Source organism: Malaclemys terrapin, chromosome 2, assembly GCF_027887155.1.
Source record: "Malaclemys terrapin pileata isolate rMalTer1 chromosome 2, rMalTer1.hap1, whole genome shotgun sequence".
Lineage (NCBI taxonomy): Eukaryota > Metazoa > Chordata > Testudines > Emydidae > Malaclemys > Malaclemys terrapin.
Window position 1 is genome coordinate 33,079,862 of NC_071506.1, and position 23,168 is coordinate 33,103,029.

Consider the following 23,168-nt stretch of genomic DNA (forward strand, 5'->3'; position numbering starts at 1 on the left):
TTCCACATCTGGTTTTGAAAGAAAATTGTGGGGTTTTGTTTTAGGTTTACTTACACTAGGACAACAAGGAGTCCGATGGCACCTTAAACCATGAAAGCTTATGCCCAAATAAATGTTAGTCTTTAAGATGCCACTGGACTCCTTGTTGTTTTTGTAGATACAGACTAACATGGCTACCCCCTGATACTTTACACTAGGACAATTTCTGCATCCCTCACAAAGCCTGAGCAGAAGTGTTTTGCCCAGAGCAATTTGGGTAAGTTTGTGGCCAGAGTCCACCTCCTAACACAGAAAAGGGATGAAGGTGGGTCACTTGTGCATACAGTATTACAGCCTATGGACAGGAGTGCCAACTTCAGTGCTCACCACCTCAAGGCGAAAGGTGCTCAGAGCCACAGGATGCTGTCAGCCCAGTAAAGAGAATCACCACAGCATGGTCCGTGCTTGTCTCCTGTGCTGGAGGCACATTAAACTCACCAAACATGCCATGGCTGCAGCTAACTTGTGTATTTTTGGGAGAAGAATACCAGGCAATCTAATCACTTCAAAAGGCAAAGTTTGTGGTGTAAATTTGAAATGGCTTTTCAGACTACTCTGCAGATGTTTGAGTAACACTTTTCAGATCTGTGCTTTCCACACAATATTCTTTGTTTTGGTTTCAAGTACTTGAAGATAATCAAGTTGTGTCACACAGTAGGAATGATGAAAAGCAAAACATGCTTAGGAGATTGCCTCTTGCTAGCAGTTCTGTTTAATAGACCCCAAGCTGCCAATGCACAAAATCGTGGAAAAAATGCTGCAATTTCTAAGTAATTCCAGATAAAAGGTAACAGTTGCAGAATTTTTCAGTGCCCTGACCCTGTTTACAGCACATAATATAGGAACATTATTGTATGAAAGTTATAAGAATGAAGACTGATATTAAATGCTTGTGATGGATTCTCTAAATGAATGCTGGTAGCCAGCTGTCTTCTTCGTGATGGTCTTAGAATTTAATATGAAAGCCACATAGAAACAGTTAATCTAGAGGTTTATTATATTACATGCACATCTTCCTGCTGGTTCACTGGCATACCTAATAGTTTATTTGTTGTTATTTTAATAATGCTGCACACTCACATTAAGCTAAAGGTGTTCGTCTCTTAGCTAAGCATGGAGTAAGGCTTCACCCACGCTAACCTTACCCACATCTTGGGTCTGGCTCCAGTGTGCTATGCAGCCTTTATTCTCTAGAAACTCCCTATGTGAGCAAGTGGACAGGGGGTGGGAGTAGTCCTGGGTCTGCCATCCACACTGTGGCTGGGCAGCTGTGAGGGCACCCTTTTAATTCCTCCCCTGCCCAATAGCAAGAGAGAAGGAACTTTAACACTAAGTTCATTCTGTCCTGGAACAGAGCAGTTAGATCATGCCTGTTAGTTTAGAATGGAGCTTAAAGGTTCAATCTAGCCCTTAGCACTTTCGTCCAAGGACTCTGAAACCCTTTATTAAGTTGGGTATACATTTCATCTGCCCTGTTTTACAGCTGAGGATATTGAAATACAGTATGGTTAGGTGTCTTGTCCCAAAGTCACACTGTGTCATTTGTGGGGTTTACAGTTCTTTAGCAGATGGAAAGGACTGTAGAAGTGATAAGAACTAGAAAGCCTGGGTGGGGTTTTCCAAAGCGCTTCCGTTATTTTTTCAGCAGAAGTCAATGGGACTTGTACACCTGAACCACTTGGGGGCTTTTGAAAATCTCATCTTGTAATGTTATCAGTGTTATTTGATATTGTATTACTTCAGTGATGTACTGTCAATAAATGCTAATCCCCCCTAGTATTTAAATAGCTATTTTTTAAATGTAGTCTGTAGGAAATATATTATTCATGGAGCTGGCTGATCAGTGTCTTTATGGTTTTGGAGATTAATACTAATTTTAAAATGGTTCCAAATGTAACACAGAGATAGGGGAACTAACCATTTAGGGGAATATTCTGATAGCTCAGTTCACACTGAATAGTATTTTACTCCTTTGTCTCATGTGTTCATAGACTCATAGAATATCAGGGCTGGAAAGGACCTCAGGTGGTCATCTAGTCCAACCCCTTGCTCAAAGCAGGACCAATCCCCAACTAAATCATTGTGTTGTGACCCATGGACCACTTGAGGACATAAGAGCTACATTCCTTAGGTCTGGTATGTGTAATTTTCGTTCACCAAAGAATGTCATGTAAGGTCTCTAACGAAAGTTTGTGTCATACTGGTCCTCTTAATCATTGTAAGATATATGTGCAGGTGATATTTAAGGAGTTCTGTATCTGTACAAAAATTATGTTCTTAAAGCATGTAAGGTTCCACCAGCGAGAAGATACCAACATTTATATCTCTGGCTATATGCAAATTAAGTATTGTAAGCTTTACAATGGAGGCTCATTTACATACTGAGTCAAATGCCAATAGTGGGATGTGAAAACAATATGAAAACACACAGGAAAAAAAGAAGCCACTGAGGTTGTATGTGTTTGGGGGGGGTATCCTTTTTGCAAACTAAAACAGTGTTGAGGGGACTATTTCTAAAGGGTGAAGATGAACTCCCATTTACTCCTTCAGTCTGTGAGGACAAGCGGTCAGAAGGCTTGATCGTCTGAGAAGGGATCACAACTACAGTGGCTGAAAACACTGGGGAAAGAACTTGGGGGTAGAGTATAATTAGGGCCCTACCAAATTCACGGTCCATTTTGGTCAATTTGATGGTCACAGGATTTTTAAGATAGTAAATTTCATTATTTCAGCTATTTAAATCTGAAATTTCTTGGTATTGTAATTGCAGGGATCCTGACCCAAAAAGGAGTTGGGGAGGGGAGGGTCACAAGGTTATTGTAGGGAGGGGTTGCAGTACTGCTACCCTTACTTCTGCGCTGCTGCTAGCTGGGCAGCTGGAGAGTGGTGGCTGCTGGCTGGGAGCCCGTCTCTGAAGCCAGAGCCGCTGCCAGCAGCAACCCAGAAGTAAGGATGGTATGGTATGGTATGGTATGGTATGGTATGGTATGGTATGGTATTGCCACCTTTACTTCTGCGCTACTGCCTACAGAGCTGGGCCCTCAGTCAGCAGCCGCTACTCTCCAGTCGTCCAGCTCTGAAGGCATCAGCGCAGAAGTAGGGGTGGCATGGTATGGTATTGCCACCCTTACTTCTGTGCTGCTGCTGGCAGAGCACTGCCTTCAGAGCTGGGCGCCTGGCCAACAGCCACTGCTTTCCGGTTACTCAATTCTGAAGGCAGTGCAGAAGTAAGGGTGGCAATACCATAACTCCCCTAAAATAACCTTGTGACACCACTGCAACTCCCTTTTGGATCAGGACCCTCAATTTGAGAAATGCTGGTCTCCCCCGTGCAATCTGTATAGTATCGGGTAAAAACACAAAAAAGACCAGATTGCTCGGGGGAGACCAGATTTCCTGGTCCATGATACATTTTTCATGGCCATGAATTTGGTAGGGCCCTAGCTATCATATAGGAGATAGGGGAATGCCTTGTTAATTAAGAAAGTGTGCTATAATTTCATTTTAACCAATTGTTTCCAATGGTCTCACTCTTTTTCACTGGGCTCTCGGTTCTTTGATAATAAACTTATTCTTGTTTGCACTATAACTACATCTAAGTGCTGTATGCTGAGTAAAATGATGATCCTGAGCTAACTCTTACAAGCTGGTGTGTGTACTATTCCTTTGGGGATAGTGGATCTAAGAGGTCTGAGAGTGTTCCCTGGAACAAGTCTGAGCACCCCAGAGGGACACTTGGAGGACTTTGGGGGTTGGTGTGTACCTTTCACTGTACAGAGAGAGCAAGGTCTGCCAAGACCTAGAAGGCAGAGCTTGTGTTGCCAGGGAGCTGATCCACACAGGCACACACAAGACTTCCTCACACTAAGGGAAGTGGTGTTGAGGTGTTGCACAACCCTGCAAAGTAGTACTGAATTACTGAATCTGTAGTAGTGAATATGAGACCCCGATCTGCCACATCTGCTCACTTCAGTTTTATAGTTAAGCTTTCCCCTCCTTTAGCTACTAAACAAACAGAGCCATGGAAAAGTCAGCTCACGATGCTGAGGTCTAAATCTTGCTGAGTAGGATGTTTATAAAATATCAGCATAGGAGTATAAGCTTGTAAATAACCCTCATACCCGGCTCCTCCAAGGAAAAGCAAACCACAGACAGCTCCTATTGCTCAGTGATTTGTCGTTCTGTTGTAGTAGATGTATGATTTTATTGGGACTAAGTGGGTTTATGGTGTGGTTTGTTAATAAAATGATCTGGCCAGCAGTGTCTTTACTGATTGAGGAAAACAGCGTTCACTGTTTTTTTTTAACTGACATAAGCCGTCTGTGAGCTTGATGCTGCTGCTGCACTGATTCTGGGTGGCAGTTGAAAGCAAGCTCATAGATATCATGCACTGGATTAATTTTTTCTATCAACACAACCTCAGGGAAATTTATTTTGTTCTGCAAACAATTAAGCACAACTAGCAAAATAAGTCATCAGCGTCCAGCCTAGTGAATGTAGACAGCACTAATTCCAGGCTTTTGGTTGTTGATAGGAAACAAAGAAATGAACGTGCGCAAAGCCAGCACTTAGACTAAATTGTCCTAAACCTCAGATATCCCTTGGTGAAGTAATATGCTAAAGAAAAATCAGCTAATTGATACTGTGATTGAACAACAGCACAAGGCATTGACATTTCTGTTTCTCCGGCATTAGGTATACTTTAAATTTTGTAGGATGTTTTAGTCTTTCCTCAGATTTTTTCAGTGTTGGTACAGGGTATGAGAGAGACAAGGTAGGTGAGGTAATATCTTTTATTGGACCAACTTCTGTTGATGGAAGGTACAAGCTTTCAAGCTACATAGAGCTCTCCTTCAGGCCTGGGGAAGGAAGCAGAGAGTCTGAACTAAATACAAGTTGGGACAAATTGTTGAGTAAAAGGGACAATGCTTGTTGGAGGTGATCACTTGAAATGAAGTGGGGGTGAAATTGTTATGCTTGATGTAAGCAATTAAGGATAGCAGGCAGTGTGGTGTGTTACAAATTATTGTAATGAGCCATAAAGCCAATGTCCATGTTAAGCCCATAGTTTTTGCTGTCTAGCAGAATAATGAATTGAAGTTCCCAGGCTCACTTTTTGAAGGGGTTTAGCAGGTTTCTTTTTAGGACGTGTATTGAAAGATCAGGTCTTGTGAGAGCACTCTGTGAAAGTGTTCACCCATGGATGATACAGCATTTTTGTCTTTTATCATTTTTCTGTGGCAGAGCAAGGAATTGAGCCCAGGTGTCTGGCTAGTTCATTAACCATTGGATCATCTGTCCCTTCTACAAATTTTGGAACTATTTCAAACCATGAAGGGGTAAAATTTTCAGTGCAGTGCCTGGGGATTAGCAGCACCACATCCATTAACATTAATATAAAGCTAAGTGTGTAGCAAAATTGTGTCATGCTAAAATATACACCCAACTCTAGGTATACTGAGTAGTACCTTATTCTGCAAACAATCACAATTCTTACAGTTCACTGAGTCACAATGAATTGTACCTCACTCTGCAATTAGTCTCATTGAAATTACTGGGAAAATTTGCAGCTTAAGGTATTAGTCAGCATGAGTAAGAGAAGGGGATAAAATTGGGCCCTGTATGAACAATGCCACCATGTGAATCCATACCTTCTTTTCCCCTTGCTCTCTCCCTTCACTCATCTTTCTATCCCTTTCCCCCTCTCCTCTCTGTCTCTCTCTCCTCCTTTTCCCAGTTTAGATCATTTGTAATGAGTTTTGGTCAGCGACAGAACTTATGCCCTAGTGAAGATATGTTGAAACACTCTGGAGTTCTTCATCTTACCTCTGAAACAACAAATGGATTGAGCCAAAACCCAAGACATTTGTGAGGTTTCTGTAACCTTCAGTGTGTACATCACCGCAGAAGCCAATTCCAGCATGAAGATCTCGATCTTTTATTGTTACCTTTGGTGATATGACTGTTTGCTTTGACTATTTCAGGCTGTATCTAAAAGGACACACAGGAACAGCAGGAAAGCAGAGTAGCCTGATCTTACATGGCGCTGATTTCAGTACTAAAGATGCCGATAATGACAACTGCATGTGCAAATGTGCCCTCATGCTAACCGGAGGTAAGTATAGTCCCATGAAGGCATTCTATAACTTTTAATCCGCTGTGTATTTCTAAACGGACCATGATGAAGCAACTTTGGGGAGAGGGAAAGATGATGTGCAGTGCTGTGTGAAACTCTTTGTGTGGTTGTTATTATGGGCATTGTGGTTGTGCCCTCAGGTCCCTGTCAGGTGCTGTAGAAACACAGAGCTACACTCTGGCACCCAAAAGTTTACAATCTAATTTGAAACAAGCTGCAACAAGTGGTGGCAAACAATAGAGGGGAAAGGGGGAAGGAAAATGAGAGAAAGGGTGAAGGAGGTGAGAGTTTGTGTAAGGAAGAGGAGGAGAAGGAAGAGGTTAAGGGTGTGGGGAAGGAGGGAGATCAGAAATGGGAGGGAGAGAGGCCTTTTTAGAGATGAGAAGATGAGAGACAGAACAATTCAGGCAAGAGAGGGGATGGAGGGAAACAGAAGAAAAGAAAATGCTGGAGGAAAAGCCTATCAAGATATTGAGGCCTGGTTTACCCCCAAGTTTTGTACTGGTATAACTGTTTCAGTTTAGCAATGTGATTTTAATAGTGATACTGAACTTAAATAGTGATACTGATACAACCCCGAGTAGGAACACACTCATAGTGGTATAGAGGTGACAAACTGCTGTAGCTTATTCCCCTTCCCGTACAGGAATATTTATATTGGTATACAGAATTTGGGGCAATGCAGACTGAAGCAGGAGGAATGCTCTCCTTTCCCAAGCAGCTGCCTTTGGGGAGCTAGTTATTTTGGCTTGTATGGCAGGTCAGTGTTCCCTGCTAAGTGTAGGCGATGTCTATCCTGGCACGTTTGTCTGTAAAACTTTTGTTGGTCAGGGGTGTGAAAAACACACCCGACGGCCGTATGTTTCACTGCCAAAAGTGCCAGTGTGGACAGCGCTATGTTGGCAGGAGATGCTCTCCCACCAACATACGTGCCGCCGCTCGTTGGGGATGGTTTAATTATGCCGACGACAGTTCTCTCCCCTCGGCATAGAGCGGCTAGATGGGATGCCCTACGGTGGTGGAACTGCAGCAGTACAGCTGTGCTGCTGTAAGGTCTGTAGTGGAGACATAGCCTTAGTCTGCTGTAGAGGCTCTGAAAGACACAGGTATATTCTGCTGCATCGGGTCTGTAAATTAACTGAAAAATCTCTCCATCGTCTAAGGGTATGTCTACACTACAAAAATAAGTTGACCTAAGTTATGCTGACATACAGCCACCGCAGTAATTAAATTAAAGATACTTTTGAATGTCCACATTACGCTCCTTGTGTCAGCAGTGTGCGTCCTCACCAAGAGCGACTTAACTGTCAGTGTGGCGCATCGTGGGATGGCTTCTGAAAGGCAGCAGTAATAGTTATATTGGTTGGAGCTAGATTTTAGTGTGGACACTTACAGAATTAGGTCGATATATGCTGCCTTACATCGACCTACCTCTGTTGTGAAGTCCAGGGCTAAATATACTGGAGAGGCAAATGAAAGGAGGGAGTGGGAAAGAGGTGAACTGCCAAGCTCAGAGTAAAGTTAAAAAAGGAAAAAAGCAAAGAAATGCAATTAGTCTTCAGGGATAATTTAATCAGTTTTACAAGTAAGATTGTTTGAGTAATTTATTGTTTTATAAAAGAGTCAAGATCTCAAAATCACTAATTGTTTTTCCCTTAGTCTCTAAATATTTCACCCTATTAAATTTCTCCTTACACATTCTACTGCATTTTCCCAGTGATGTTGATTTTCTCACTCCCTGAGAAATATCAATTAAATCTTTCAAAACAGGAACGTTCAATAGATTGATTCCAATTTTATGTCACAACAAAAGTGCAGAATAAGAAAAGTGACTGTGATGACAGTTTGTTAAAAAAGCTCTCTGTCAAAAACTGGGGATTGAACATTGTCAAGCCCTCTGTTGTTTTTGGCAGCCCCACAGACAGCACTTTAATTATGAATTATATGAAATCTACAATCAGGTTTCTGACTATCTTGAGAGCTTTGGGGATCCTGTAACCTCTATGAGATGTACCCAATATATTTGTGTCAGGAATAAAGACTGAAATAAACTGCAGACAAAGTTTGTGAGATGGTTATAGTCAGGGCTGAAAATAAAGATTTAAAGAACGCCCATGTGGCTCTCTCAGTGATCTCATTAGCTTCCACTTCCCATCTGGTCCACATCAAAAGTGTTATTCCAAAAAAGATTAAATACTGTGCAGCAGCCTCATCAGAAGAATTAATTCAGATGTCACATGGTCTTAGGGGCTATGCTATGTTTTTTTACCCTACTTCAGGTTGATCTTGGGGGGGTAGTGTTCAGAGGCACAAATTGGAGTTAGGTACCCAACTCCCATTAATTTAAATAGACAGGTGGGGCCAGTTCCATAGAGAGATTTATTTAAGAGCCTAAGTCCAAAATTTAGATCCTCATACCCTCACTCAAATGCCCCCTAACCCTGTAGGCACCTAAATCCCTTAGACTCCTAAGTTTCCACTGATAAAGTCTCATAGGCACTTAAATGTCTGCCTGTCATACCTGCAAGTACATATATTCAGAAGCTACCTTAGAGCACATATGCTGGGTCAGGTCCCCGCACGAAACACAGCTGGAAGAGATGCTATTGCCCCTTTATGCACTATAGCCCAGTGGTTAGCATGCTCACTCAGGATGTGGGAACTTTCAGTTCAAATCCCCATTCTACCTGGAGCAAGGACTTGAACCCAGGGTCTCCCACCTCTCAAGTGAATGCCCTAGCCACTGAGCTGTGTGGCATTCTGAGGGTGGCACTCGCAATGTCTTTTATATGTGTGAGAAAGGACTGAGCTGGCTTTGTCGCCTAACTCCAGTAGCGGGTTTATGGCTCTGAATGGAGACAGGCACCTAAACTTAGGCCACACCCCTCTCCTTAGCACTCCTACTGGCTAGCTTAGGCAGCTCTCCATTCAGCATGTTGGCTTTTGTGAATCCCATTCGTAGGCTCCTCACTCTTCCCGTGCATTTTACAGAAAGCCTGTGCACCTAACCCAGGGCTGTCAATGCTAGTAGGTGGCAGGGTGCCTAAAGTTAGGGGTCCCCAGTGCTCAGCCTAAATCCCCTTCGTGGTTTTCTACCCCATGGATGCCTAATTACCCTTTGTCCCTTTGAAAATCTCCCTGAGTTTTTTTGGAAGGTATAAAAAATGCAGGTGTTTCACACTTATTGAAGGTTACACATCTAAAACAATATTATTTGTTTCTAAAACATTTATAAAGCACTTATTGCCATAGTATGTAGGTTGATGTTTCTACTACAGGTCATTCTTTCTTATTCTCAAAGCCTTGTAACACAATTTCTTTACTATATAACATGTTACTACAACAAGGTAACCTAATATTATAGAGGCTTTTGTTGCAAAGCGTACCATTGTTGTGATAATTGTAATCACTTCTTCCATGTTCACATTATACCAACAGTTGGGGAAGAGAGCTTTCCAAAGTCTGATACAATTTCTCAGGACAATCAGCTGAAGGAAGGATAAAGACCAAACATACTTTTTAGCATTATTCTAGAAGAAGGCATAGGTGATTTATGTACACTGCACTTTGCATGGCAAGATTCCTTAACAAATAACAATACATTGGCCTAGTGCTAATAGGAAACAGACACCTTCAAGGCTAGGTAGTAGAGGATAGGTAGCTTTCAAGGAAAATACAGATGTCACAATTCCAAAGAGTGCATAAAGTTTGAGCCAACTCAGGAAGAGCATTAGAGGTTGCTTGAGGTAATAGGCCAGATCCTCAGCTGGTGCAATTCAGTGTAGCTTCCTTGGTCTGGCCTCCTGACTTTCAGAGGATACATAACATTCTCAACCACCATCACACACCCATAAAAAATGGACTCTACAACTCCGTGATTCCCCAACCTTTTCATTCCATGGACTGCTTTGTAAGAGGGAGATCTCTCACTGACAGTCCTGCATCCAATGTCCTAGTTCTCCACTGCCTCTTTCTGAAAATGGTCAGTTTTGTGAATTTCCAGGAAGAGATCTGCAAATGAGATCCCACCAAAGCTTGCAATAAAGCTCCTGGTTTTATTGTGACAACACTACATGAGCTATGTAGTCAAATAAGGCTGCAGGTCTTTTCTATCTCCTTGTTTGGAATGACAACATTCAAAATGGCAATGTCTACCAGTTTAGAGAAGAATGACCATAAAGCCCTTGCAATCCTGCCTTTGAACCCTTGTATCCAAATATCTGTGTTTAAAAGGTTTAAAATTTCTGGGTGAATTTGTTTAATTCATCTCTCTTTCTCACATAGATCTATATGAAGTGGACCCTCATGAAGCATTGTATATAGCAATTATCAATGTATTTATCATTCAGAAACAAAATGATTGGCATATGATGACATTTTTCTTTAAAAAGGGGAATATGAAAAATATTATTAACAAAAGCCAGTTGTGTGTTACAGTGCTTAACGTTGATATATAGAAGGATGGACAATAGCACATAAAGTGTTTGAATAACAATCAAATGGTGACTGACTTAAAAATCTTCTAATACATTTAATAGAAAAGTCAGAGCACGTGTGTCCTTGAACATGCTCTTTGTTAATTTTACATTGTGGCCCATTAACATTATGCAAAAGGACCTTGCAATCCAGATAATGTGAAAAGCTCACGGGAAGCATGTGCCCTTTGATTTTATTTCCTACCAATGAATTTCTTCTCTACAGTCACAGAGATGTTCACACTTTCTCCGCTTTCATCCATATCCTACATTATAGTCTTGCTGATACGGTGCTTTACTGAAATCATAAAAACTGTCCTGCTCCTCTAAGGTCCAATATAGCAGAAAGGTCTGAATCTGGTATAAGAGTAAGTTTATTGTCTGTCTTTCAAATGGTAAGCAAAATATGGTTCAATGTTTTAGGTTAGGTCAGGGGTCAGCAACCTTTCAGAAGTGGTGTGCCGAGTCTTCATTTATTCACTCTAATTTAAGGTTTCGCGTGCCAGTAATATATTTTAACATTTTTAGAAGGTCTCCTTCTAGAAGTCTATAATATATAACTAAACTATTGTTGTATGTAAAGTAAATAAGGTTTTTAAAATGTTTAAGAAGCTTCATTTAAAATTAAATTAAAATGCAGAGCCCCTGGACTGGTGGCCAGGACACGGGCAGCGGGAGTGCCACTGAAAATCAGCTCATGTGTCGCCTTTGGCACACGTGCCATAGGTTGCCTACCCCTGGGTTAGGGTTTCACTCTCCTGTAGGTGCTCTGCTGCTGAGCTCAAATTCTATGGGCACAAACACAACATACAAGGGACCAGAAAGAGACATTGGATTTTCAAAGGAACTGTTCATCCAACAAGGCCACCCACATACTCTACCCAAATAAGCCACATTTTGAGCCTGACAGATCAGACCTGAACGCTGCATGTTGTGTTTGATGGATGTGAGCTTGCATTCACAGGGTTCAGGAAGCAGAAGAGGGATAAAAAGTGTCTCGTCACCAAGTGCCCACATTTCAGAAAGCCATTCCCAGAGTCTGTGAAGAATAAAGCAGCCAAGAGAAGCCCCCACTCTGGAACTTAACGGCCATGATAAACACCCAATATACTACAGAATTACAGTATATCTGGTGAATCGATGGGCAGTAGCTAATGGACAAGAGGTTTGGGCCATAGTTTCAAACAAGCCACAACACTCTTATACATTTACCCATTTGTACATGGAAAGCCTGCATTTGTGCATACAAACCAGGTAATTAGGAAGGCCATTTCCACAGCAGCTACATGCAAATGCCACCACCATCACCCCTTTGGGGTTTTTTTGTTTTGTTTTGTTTGCTTTCATGACTGCAGATTTTAAACATACAAAATGTGAGAGTGTGATTTCAGAGAAATGTGACCAATAAGAGAGTCATCCCAGTGTTCACACAAGCAGCTGGTACATTTTTAGGCTGTTTTTACAAGAATGTTTAGTGATGATCTCTCACACACCCTCAGAACACAGGTAAGGCAGTAGAACAGTAGAAATCTCCAATACAAGGGTGAATGTATCTGAAGTATTCAAAATAGATTTAATTTCTTTTAATGAAAATTAGTTGGTTTCAAATTTCGCAGCTTTTCACTAGAAGTAACAGCATCATTTAAAAAACACAGAACACCACAGTGGGGATCAATGTTTATTTCTTTAGATGGTTTTAAAACAATGTAGTACACCTCTACCCCGATATAATGTGACCCGATATAACACAAATTCGGATATAACACGGCAAAGCAGCACTCCGGGGGGGCGGGGCTGCGCGCTCCAGTGGATCAAAGCAAGTTCAATATAATGCGGTTTCACCTATAATTTGGTAAGATTTTTTGGCTCCCTAGGACAGCGTTATATTGAAGTAGAGGTGTAATACGTTATCTAAATCATATTTTGTTTAGACAGTATACTATATGACATAAGGTTGCTTGACATTTCCCATACAAATGAAATTATTAGAGATGGTTTAACCTAAAAAAATTAGGAAGCTCTTTTCAGTTGACATAAGCAACTACAAGTCTTGATACTTACAGAAACATGTACAAACTATCTATACTTTTGAACACAACCTTTCTTAACCTCCTCAGAGCCTCTTCCCTTCTAGTGCACTAGAGGCTTGCTTTTCCTACCTTTTTGCCTACTTCTCCTCTTCATGACTTATGCCAATGGCTGACCTGAAGAACCCAGGCATCACTGTACACAGTACAGTGAAAATCCCTGCTCAGTGTGCAGCAGCCATAAAAAAAATCAAACAAAATATTAGAATCCATGAGATACTGAAAAACATGGACATATCATAATGCCATAATATACACCAATACTATGCCCTCACCAGGAATATGGAACCCCCTATCTCAAAAAGAATATAGCAGGAGAGGGACAGTTCACAGATGGATGATGAAAATGAATAGGAGCACGAAAAAGGCGAGAGCCGGAAATTATTGGGACTGTTGACCTATGGCAGGAGATTACTAAGATGAATAATATAAAGAAGGTAGTTTGGGCACTACTGTTCACCCATCTCATAACACAAGAACAAAGGGACAGTCAATGAAATTGAAAGGTAGCCAATTTAAAAGTGATAAAAGGAAATTATATTCCTACACAAGTGGTCTGTGAAACTCATTGCCGCATTATATATATATATATATATATATATATATTATTTTTTTCCCCTGGAATTCAAAGAAAGATTTGATATATAAATGGATAATGAGAATATCCAGCGTTGTTGTAGTATATTAAAAATAAACAAGATCTTTCAAGCTTCAGGCATAAGCCAACCTCTAACAATTGGGGGTTAAGAGGAGGATTGACCTGGGTCTGTCTATCCCATACCTGCAGGGTTTCTTCCTCTGAAATGTCTGGTATTGGTGTAGACAGGCTATTAGATGAGCTGGACCATTGGTCTGACCCAGCATGGCAATTCCTATGTCTTCTTTTGCAGCTATCTGGGAAGCCTGCATTTCACTCTTCCTTCCCTTCTTCCCTCACATTTCTTCAAAAAAGCCACTCTCGCCATTCCACCCTCTACCCCAACACACAACCATGCTAAAAATCTGGTTGGTGGCCCAGCATTACCTCTGCTGAATTCAAAGTAGAGAACTCTGATGTTAGAGGCTTTTGGGACACTTGCGAGGGCTTGTAAAGGGATAAGGGAAGAGGCTTCTCAAAAACTGTGGACAGGAATGGGGAGAAATTAAAAAAAGAAAAAGAGGGAAAATAAAAACACGTTAGTGTACTAATGAGAAACCTCTCTAAAAAAGCCCACATATAATCATACTTGGAAGCATGTGGTATGATAAGGAGTACTACTAAAAACATTAAAGGGGGAATTAGTCTTAAGAAAAGAAAACTTTGATGGAATGTTTCACAACTCCCCGCTATAACACCTCCCAGTACTTTTTTTAATGGTACCATTTCAGAATTTTATTTTCTTTGGGCAGCATTTGTGTGACACCACTGAATGCAAAACCCCAGATCAAGTCCTACCTTCCTGCTGTTCTTGTGCCTGTAAAATGAAATGGTAACTAATGCAGCTTGCCATGTCTGTATTGTGATACCATAAACAGAATCCAGCTGCATCTGTGTTCCAACTTTGAAACATGAGTGTTAGGTTTTCTCTGTTCAGCTTTGTCTTAAGTTTCTACAAGATCATGCTGTAGTTACAGTACCTCAGTTGTACAGCTTTCTCCTTCTTTGATTATTAGCCCCGTAGGTATAACTCTGTAATCAAAGAGAGGTCAAATATATCAAAATAAAAGTTTGCCAGAATTTATCTGGCATAAATCCTCCCCCCAAGATTTGATTATGAAGTGTTACTTGTGAAAAAAAAACACCCCACTGAGTAATATCCAAAATCTAAGAAATTACTTTACAAGACTAAAAACATAAATAACATAGGTCTGAATGCAAAGAGTAGAGTAAACACTGGATGTGTATACTACTCACTATTGTATCCAGTGGTTTAAAGCCCCCAAAACAATGGATCATTATAATCAGATACAACTCTAATAGCAGAATCTGCTGACACTGGAGGAAGTATGCACTGCAAAAAAAGATCTTGGTTTTTGAATTCCAGCTCAAGAGTGGGACTCGCATTGGACTGGGAACAATAAACACTAAACATTAAAAAGCTCCATCTTTATTTGCAAGATGTGGAATTGTTCCATGGAGTCAAAGAAACCTCACGTCACTGAACTAAATATGTGCACTGCTTGATCATTATCTGGTCCTGGTAGAATTCTGCTGGTGCTGCTTGCAACAGGTTCACAGATGTTTCTGAGGAGTCAGTGACTTCTACATAGAAAGGGGACAAGGTGATTACCCAATTGAAAAAGGAAAAGATCCAGGTTTTATTTTTATCAGGCTAGCAGTGGAACTTTATGAGCTAATTTGACTTGGAACAAATGCTGCCTTTCCCCCCCAGGTAGATGAAAGGCACTTACACCCCAGGGATGCTGCTGAACCTTTGTTCTAACTTTGCAACACCCACTCCACAAACAGAGAATCCAGCCGCCAAGGCTTTGACAGCCATGGAGAGGGGGTCTCGGCACTCTGCAGCCTGAAGGGGAGGATTCATTCCTTCTCCTCCCTCCATTTTAGCTGAGCATCTTTACAGAATGCCTAGGTAAATGGCCAGTAAGTAAAATCCTGACCCTGGCTAAGTCAATGCCAAAACTTTCACTGTCTTCAATGGAGCCAGGATTTTCAGTGTTGCCAATTCTTGTGATATTTGGTGTTTTTCTTAAGGCCTAGCCCATCTACTTATGAGAATATCTGGTGTTTTTTTTTTTTAAGTTGTAGTAAGTTTTTAGCGCTATGGTTGTGGTGAAAAGTTTGGAATATGAGAATCCTTAAGGTTAAGAAAACAGAAGAAAAATAAAAAGTGTCCCAAATTTATATTTTTTAAACTCTCGTGATTTTTAAGCCAATCTCATTATTTTGGGATGTCTGACCCATGATTTTTGAACAACCTCAGGTTGGCAATACTGTAATTCACAAAAACACAACTTCAGAACCATCTCCTTGTGCATATAAACTAGTATGAGTGACCAGGGATTTCCAACCAGTGTTAGCCTTCTAATCCCTTGCTTGTCCATTCAATTGTTTGTAACCACCACCTGTTGCATCTTCTTTTAAATTAGACTGTAAGTTCTTTGGGAGAGAGACTGTCTCTTACTCTGTTTCTACAGCACCCAGGACAATGGGCTTTTGAGTATTACCATACTATAAATAAATAATAACAACATAGTCCAATTGATAGGATGTATGCAGGCTCTAGTATTTGATTTCTTACGGTAACAGTATATTGCCTAAATTGGGTTGAATATACTGAATTGGGTTTTTCTAGACCCAGTAATCTGCTTGTTTTGACAAACTGATGAACAAGAAGTTATATTTTTGTGATATTTAAATGGAAAAAAGATCCACTAATCCTTGCTCCTCTTTCTTTTGAGCATTTAGTTGTAAATCTTCCATTCCACATTTTGAAAGTAAAATTTTACTTTCTATTTATTCAAGCATTCATACTATCTACCTGATAAGAATTACACTTATCCAATCAGAGAACAGAAACTAATCATATGACTCATTTGACCAATTAAAACTAAGCAACACAGCTTGACATGCATACCATAGATTTAACAAATTAATGACAGATTTTGCTGAATACTTTCAAATGAATAAATTTGAGAAAAAAATCACAAGAGGTGAAATTATACATTATGAAGTATTCATTTGACTACTGTACTTACATCAGTTGTGAGAGGTGGATTAACATATAATCCAATTTATTTTATCCATAGTTATTTTGTTCCATCACATCAGCCATATTATGCCATCTGTTGTACTATGCATACTCAGTACACAACTCAATGTGCATTCTCTTGAACACAAAATAACTCAACACATCGATAAAACAAAACCTTTGCCCTACTAACAACATTTACAGGAGCCACAAATTGCCAATCAGTTAAAGCTGTAAAACAAAATGGAAATGCTTTGTTAACTGGCAGTTTAATTGTTTTTAATTGTTTCAGGCTGGTGGTTTGATGCCTGCGGCCCTTCCAATCTGAATGGAATGTTCTATACTGCTGGACAAAACCATGGAAAACTAAATGGGATAAAGTGGCACTACTTCAAAGGCCCCAGCTATTCCTTACGTTCAACAACTATGATGATTCGGCCCTTAGACTTTTAAATGCACTCAGCAGCGGACACAAGAACAAAACACAATATCACTCTTATCTGAAGAACTTCTTGTGTAACCTTCAGAATTAAAAGGCTGGGGGCTTCATGAAAGCAACAAGTAGGAGCTACACAAAATTGCTCCACTATCACTTCATAGCCTGCAAAAACTCTACACAAGTCAGCCCATATGCTGATGACATTGGGACGGCTTGGCCTATGAGAAAGTGGCTGTAACAATTTTCCAGTGGAGGAGAACAAGTGAACTTTGTGTTCCTGTTACCGTGACTGAATCTAGTGTCTGTCAGCAGATGTCTTTTCCTTTGTGTAAAAGATGCAAAAATATACTGGATAATACTGAAGAACAGAAGCAAATCTACCATAATCTATTGAGAAGAATAGTTTTCAGCAGTGAAATGGCATCACATCTATGCAAAAGTATTACAGCTAAGCTTTTATTAATGTACATCTTTAACTATCCAAAATGACCACTCCGATCATTGTCTTTCTTAAGTGAACTGAAGTTAGATGGATGGAGTTCTCTTAAACCCAGAATCAAATAGTGTACGCTAGAGTTATTTTTCATTCAGCCCTTTTCAAATGTAAAACATGTTCCTGATAAACATACTGAGTCCCAGTGCATGAAGAATGATAAGGATAATATGCAGAAAATCGTCAATTGCTCAGCACTGTTAGGACAAAGTAAGTGTAGGTAATCCAGATAATTGGCATAATCCTTGAGCTAGGATTTATAGCGTGATAACAAAAGTAACCATGTTTTTCCCCCTGCAGCTTTTGCCTGCATTAAGAACAGTCTGAATGTCACATTGAAAAATTGGAAGAAAGTTTAAAGAATGTGAACTATATCATGAAGAAATATGTTATTTTGCATATACGATTTCCTTACAAATACACAGGAAAGCAGACTGTTAGGGTGTATAAAAATGGCATAAACATGTAGTTTACCTGGATGGATTCATTTTAAAATATCTTTGCATGTGCACACTTTAGCATTAATTATTTTAAATTGTTACTAGATCTTCATTTCTTCACTATATTATTTCACCTATTTTGTGAATAACTGAAGCAAGCCAGCTTTGCACTCTGCTTCAGCTATTACTATAAAAAGTATTCATCACAACATTATAGAAAATAAAGGAATAATTATAATTATGAATTGTAAATAGCATGTTTATATCTCTACAGTAAGAATAATGACTATTCAATGCCCGTGAATGCAAAAATACAACAGGATATAATATTAAACTAACTCTAGAAAGGTGCTACACATGTTACTTCCCATAAAAGTGTGTCATACCGTATTAAGTAATTTCTGTTATACTAAAAATGTGCCTTTGGTGCAGGGTGAACTGCACATTTCAAATATTGGAATATTAAGGCGCCTATAAGAAAAAAGAAAGTTTTTAGCAAAGAGGCTGGGTTGCATCCCACCTTAAAGCTATTATACTTTCCATTTAAAAACCTCTGTTGACATAATCTGATGGGGAAATCAGTTTTGGAATCAGTTTAGTCTCTACATTCAATTCCTGCTTTGAGAAAAATAAAGACGCTGATCCAACTCCAATTGAAATCAAATGTAAAATGTCCATTGATTGAAATGGGAATAAGATCAGACCCATTAAACTATGTGACTGGGGTTGTTTGTTTTTGTTTTATTAAAAAAAAGCTATTGTTGAAATCAGACAAAACAACAATATAGTTGTTGTGGAGTTTCGTTTTGTTTTTTATAGATTTTTTTAAGGCAACATGAAAGAACAAGGAGCACCACAGGATTCTTTTGTAATTTTGATAGCTCAAAGTTTTCCAAGTAGGAAGGACTTTGTTTTTATGCATCTGTATGATTTTTTTTAATAATCCTGTCCAAGGGGTTAATTTGTTGTGTTCTGTGGTTTAAGTTACACAACAATTTTTTTGCTCAGCAGTTTTTCATAGTGCTGCTTTGTCTCTGTTTCCAGCAGTCTTCACAATGTGTGCAGTCGTCATTTGGGTGCAAAAACTGAGGTCTGCCTTCCTCTGTGTTCTCACAACTTTTTTTTCCCAGGTCTCTGAGTTAGGAATCCCATTTTGTAGATACTGTTGCAAAAGACAAAACATGTAAAAACAAAAAAAACAAAAGCATGATATATACTGTTTATTTATCAGGGTTTGAAAAAAAATGGGGACATGGGTTCCTATCCTTTATAATAAAACATTTTAAAAATATTTGCTGACTCTGTCCTTTGTTTTGAGCATGCATTTTTGTGGCAGAATGATATGTCTTTTAACATAGTGACATCTCTCCCTCTCAATAATGTTCAAATGTTCAGACTGTTCTTATGCAGGAACCCTCACTAGTTTTTGTGAACAAATGAATATCTTCTTACCTTCAAAATATGTATCTGGGTTTTATGTTACTCATTTTTCTTGATTAAAATGATCAGGTTATATTTCACATTCTTAGTCTCACAAATACAACTTGCTTTCAATTTTTTTTTAATCTCTCACATTGCATCGGCCAACATACAAATTAAAGTGCACTGGTTGTTTCTCTTGCCCTTATGACTTTTTGTTCTTTAATCACCCATTGGTTCATGGTGTCCGGCAGTGGCAAATCTCAACTGATTTTTGTTCTCTACCCTCGAAATTCCTCTTGTTCCATTTGTATGCCTCTCAACAATTGAGGGACCAGTTTCAACCTCTCTTTGTAGTCCATTTATCCTCATTTTCCCAGGAACTTCATCTTAATTAGACTTGTTCATTGTACACATTCAAATCAACCAAGCTTTCTAAATCAATACAAAACCCAGGGTGTAATAAATCCATAAGACCACATTTTACCGTTCAAACTAAAAATGCTGCAGTATGCAAATGAAGAGGCACAATGAATGGAAAAGGCTTTTATTTGGCTTTGATTTGTATCAAAAGAGCAACTACCTTGAAAATGAGTAAGAAGACTGCTTTTTAAAAACCTATCAGTGATAATAGCAATATCACTACTCGCCTCGATTTCATCTTTTTTACTATCGGGGGTAGCCTTGTTAGTCTGTATCCGCAAAAACAACAAGGAGTCCGGTGGCACCTTAAAGCCTAACAGGTTTATTTGGGCATAAGCTTTTGTGGGTAAAAAACCCACTTCTTCAGACGCATGGAGTGAACATTACAGATGCAGGCATTATATACTGACACATAAAGAGAAGGGAGTTACCTCACAAGTGGAGAACCAGTGTTGACAGGGCCAATTCGATCAGGGTGGATGTAGTCCACTCCCAATAACTGATGAGGAGGAGTCAATTCCAGGAGAGGCAAAGCTGCTTTTGTAGCGAGTCAGCCACTCCCAGTCCCTATTCAAGCCCAAATTAATGGTGTTAAATTTGCAAATGAATTTTAGTTCTGCAGTTTCTCTTTGAAGTCTGTTTCTGAAGTTTATTTGTTCAAGTATGGCTACTTTTAAATCTGTTATAGAATGTCCAGGAAAATTGAAGTGTTCTCCTACTGGCTTTTGTATGTTACCATTCCTGATGTCCGATTTTTGTCCATTTATTCTTTTACGTAGAGACTGTCCGGTTTGGCCAATGTACATGGCAGAGGGGCATTGCTGGCACATGATGGCATATATCAGGGGTCGGCAACCTACGGCACACGTGCCAAACACTGCACACGAGCCGATTCTGAGTGGCACGCTGCCCACTGAAAGGAGGAGCAGGAGGAGGGGCAGAGGGGCCGGAAAGCGCCACGCTGTGGGAAGAAGGGGGAGGGGGAAGCTTGGCTGCCGCAGGACCAAGCTTCTGCCTCCTGCCCCCAGATGGGAGAGCGGTAGGGGGGGTCCAGGCCCCCCGCCCCACTCAGCCCCCCTGCCCGCCGCTCTCTCCTGTGGGGGCAGGAGGCAGAAGCTTGGTCCTGCGGCAGCCACGCTCCGCTCCCCCCCCCCCCGTTTCTTCCCACAGCGTGGTGCATTCCGGCCCCTCCTCCTCCCAGAGGAGCAGAGCCAAGCGCAGCGTGCTGGCTGCTCCGTAGAGCAGGCAGAGAGAGGTAGGGACGGGCCTGGGGGAATGGGGTGGAACAGGTCAAATCCCTCCCAGCCCCCTGCCATGAGCCGCTCAGGGCAGGGGGCTGGGAGCACCCCCCACGAGCCGAGCACCCCAGCCTTCTGCCCTGCACCTCCCCACCCCAACACACCCATCCCTCTGCCCTGCACCCCCACACACACCCCAGGCCTCTGCCCTGAACCCCCCCACACCCAGCCTTGTGTCCTGCACCTCCACACACACCCCAGCCATTTGCCCTGACCTCAAGTCCCCCCCAACACCCAGCCCTCTGCCCTGAACCCCCCCACACCCCAGGCCTCTGCCCTGAACCCCCCCCCAGCCTTGTGCCCTGCACCTCCACACACACCCCAGCCATTTGCCCTGACCTCAAGTCCCCCCCAACACCCAGCCCTCTGCCCTGAACCCCCCCACACCCCAGGCCTCTGCCCTGAACCCCCCCCCCCCCAGCCTTGTGCCCTGCACCTCCACACACACCCCAGCCATTTGCCCTGACCTCAAGTCCCCCCCAACACCCAGCCCTCTGCCCTGAACCCCCCCACACCCCAGGCCTCTGCCCTGAACCCCCCCCAGCCTTGTGCCCTACACCTCCACACACACCCCAGCCATTTGCCCTGACCTCAAGTCCCCCCACACACACCCAGGCCTCTGCCCTGAACCCCCTCACCCAGCGGGCTGAGCAGGCTGGCAGAGTAAGATCAGCATTTTAATTTAATTTTAAATGAAGCGTCTTAAACATTTTGAAAACCTTGTTTACTTTACATACAACAATAGTTTAGTTATATAATATACACTTAGAGATCCCTTCTAAAAAAACGTTAAAATGTATTACCGGCATGCGAAACCTTAAATTAAAGTGAATAAATGAAGACTCTGCACACCACTTTTGAAAGGTTGTCTACCCCTGGCATATATCACATTAGTAGATGTGCAGGTGAATGAGTCCCTGATGGTGTGGCTGATGTGGTTGGGTCCTCTGATGGTGTCGCTAGAGTAGATATGGGGACAGAGTAGGCAATGAAGTTTGTTACAGGGATTGATTCCTGGCTTAGTTTCTCTGTGGTGTGTAGTTGCTAGTGAGAATTTGCTTCAGGTTGGGGTGTTGTCTGTAAGCAAGGACTGACCTGCCTCCCAAGGTCTGAGAGTGAGGGATCATTTTTCAGGATTGGTTGTAGATCGTTGATGACGTGCTAGAGAGGTTTTAGCTGGGGGCTGTATGTGATGGTCAGTGACGTTCTGTTATTTTCCTTGTTGGGCCTGTCCTGTAGTAGGTGACTTCTGGGTACCCATCTTGCTCTGTCAATCTGTTTCCTCATTTCTCCAGATGGATACAGTAGTTTTAAGAATGCTTGATAAAGATCTTGTAAGTGTTTTTACTTTTTACTGTGACAAATACACAGAGGGCAGATAAATTAGGAGAGGTGTATTTCACACCAGTCGAATCTGAAATGATTTCTAATTCTGTCTAGAACATCACCGGATTGTTGTGTTACAGCAACTCTTCTGATATTATCCAGCATTCAAGAATTCAGAAATATACATTCTTAATTGATGAAAATATGGAGAACTCAGTCATTTGCTAACAAAGAGATTCAACATAAAAAACAGATACTGGAGAACATCTACTTTTTAAAAAACAAGCAAATAATAGATCAAGGTATTGGGGAGATACTGGGAGGGAGTGGCTGGCTCAGAAAATTGATAATGAGATATGGAGCCTTTTACGATGAGGACACCAGTATGATTCTAGACCAGATGACTATTGATCAAGTCTGTATTAATCAATAGCCTATATGAAAAGAGTTAGCAGTTTCCATCTAGTTTCTAACAGAATGTTTCTAACACACCCTCTTAATCCACTTCTCTGTTGGTGGAGCATAGGACTGAATGGACACAGAGACTGGTCTAACCATTAGCCACAGACAGGGGGCCTCCTAGGACAAGACTGCAGCAAACTGGGAGGGAGACATGACAAATCCTGCTCACTATATGAAACCAAATGAAGAACAACTCAAATATCATGGAGGAGTTTTTAGTTTTTTTATTTTTGGAGGAAGTAGCATTTTTAATTCAAAAACCCAATGCACAATTTCAATAAGGACTGCATTTTTTTTTATTGAGCAAATATGTGTCTATCTTCAGGCTAAGATGGCTTCAGCATCAACCACTTGAGAAAATGCATGGTGTTTGGATATGAAAAATGCTATTTAATAATATACCGTGAAATTACAGAAGTTGGGAATGAAACAGCAAAAT

At 41.0% G+C, this 23,168-nt stretch overlaps 1 protein-coding gene across 1 annotated transcript in view; it reads left to right on the forward strand.

The window, feature by feature from the left end:
* Positions 1 to 19,092, forward strand: part of ANGPT1 (angiopoietin 1) — a 200,633-nt gene extending 181,541 nt beyond the window's left edge. The window contains exons 8-9 of the mRNA XM_054017080.1: positions 6,024 to 6,154; positions 16,722 to 19,092. Of these exons, the coding sequence (XP_053873055.1) occupies positions 6,024 to 6,154; positions 16,722 to 16,882 (292 nt within the window). The 3' untranslated portion in view covers positions 16,883 to 19,092. The remainder of the gene's footprint in view (positions 1 to 6,023; positions 6,155 to 16,721) is intronic.
* Positions 19,093 to 23,168: the final 4,076 nt, after the last annotated feature.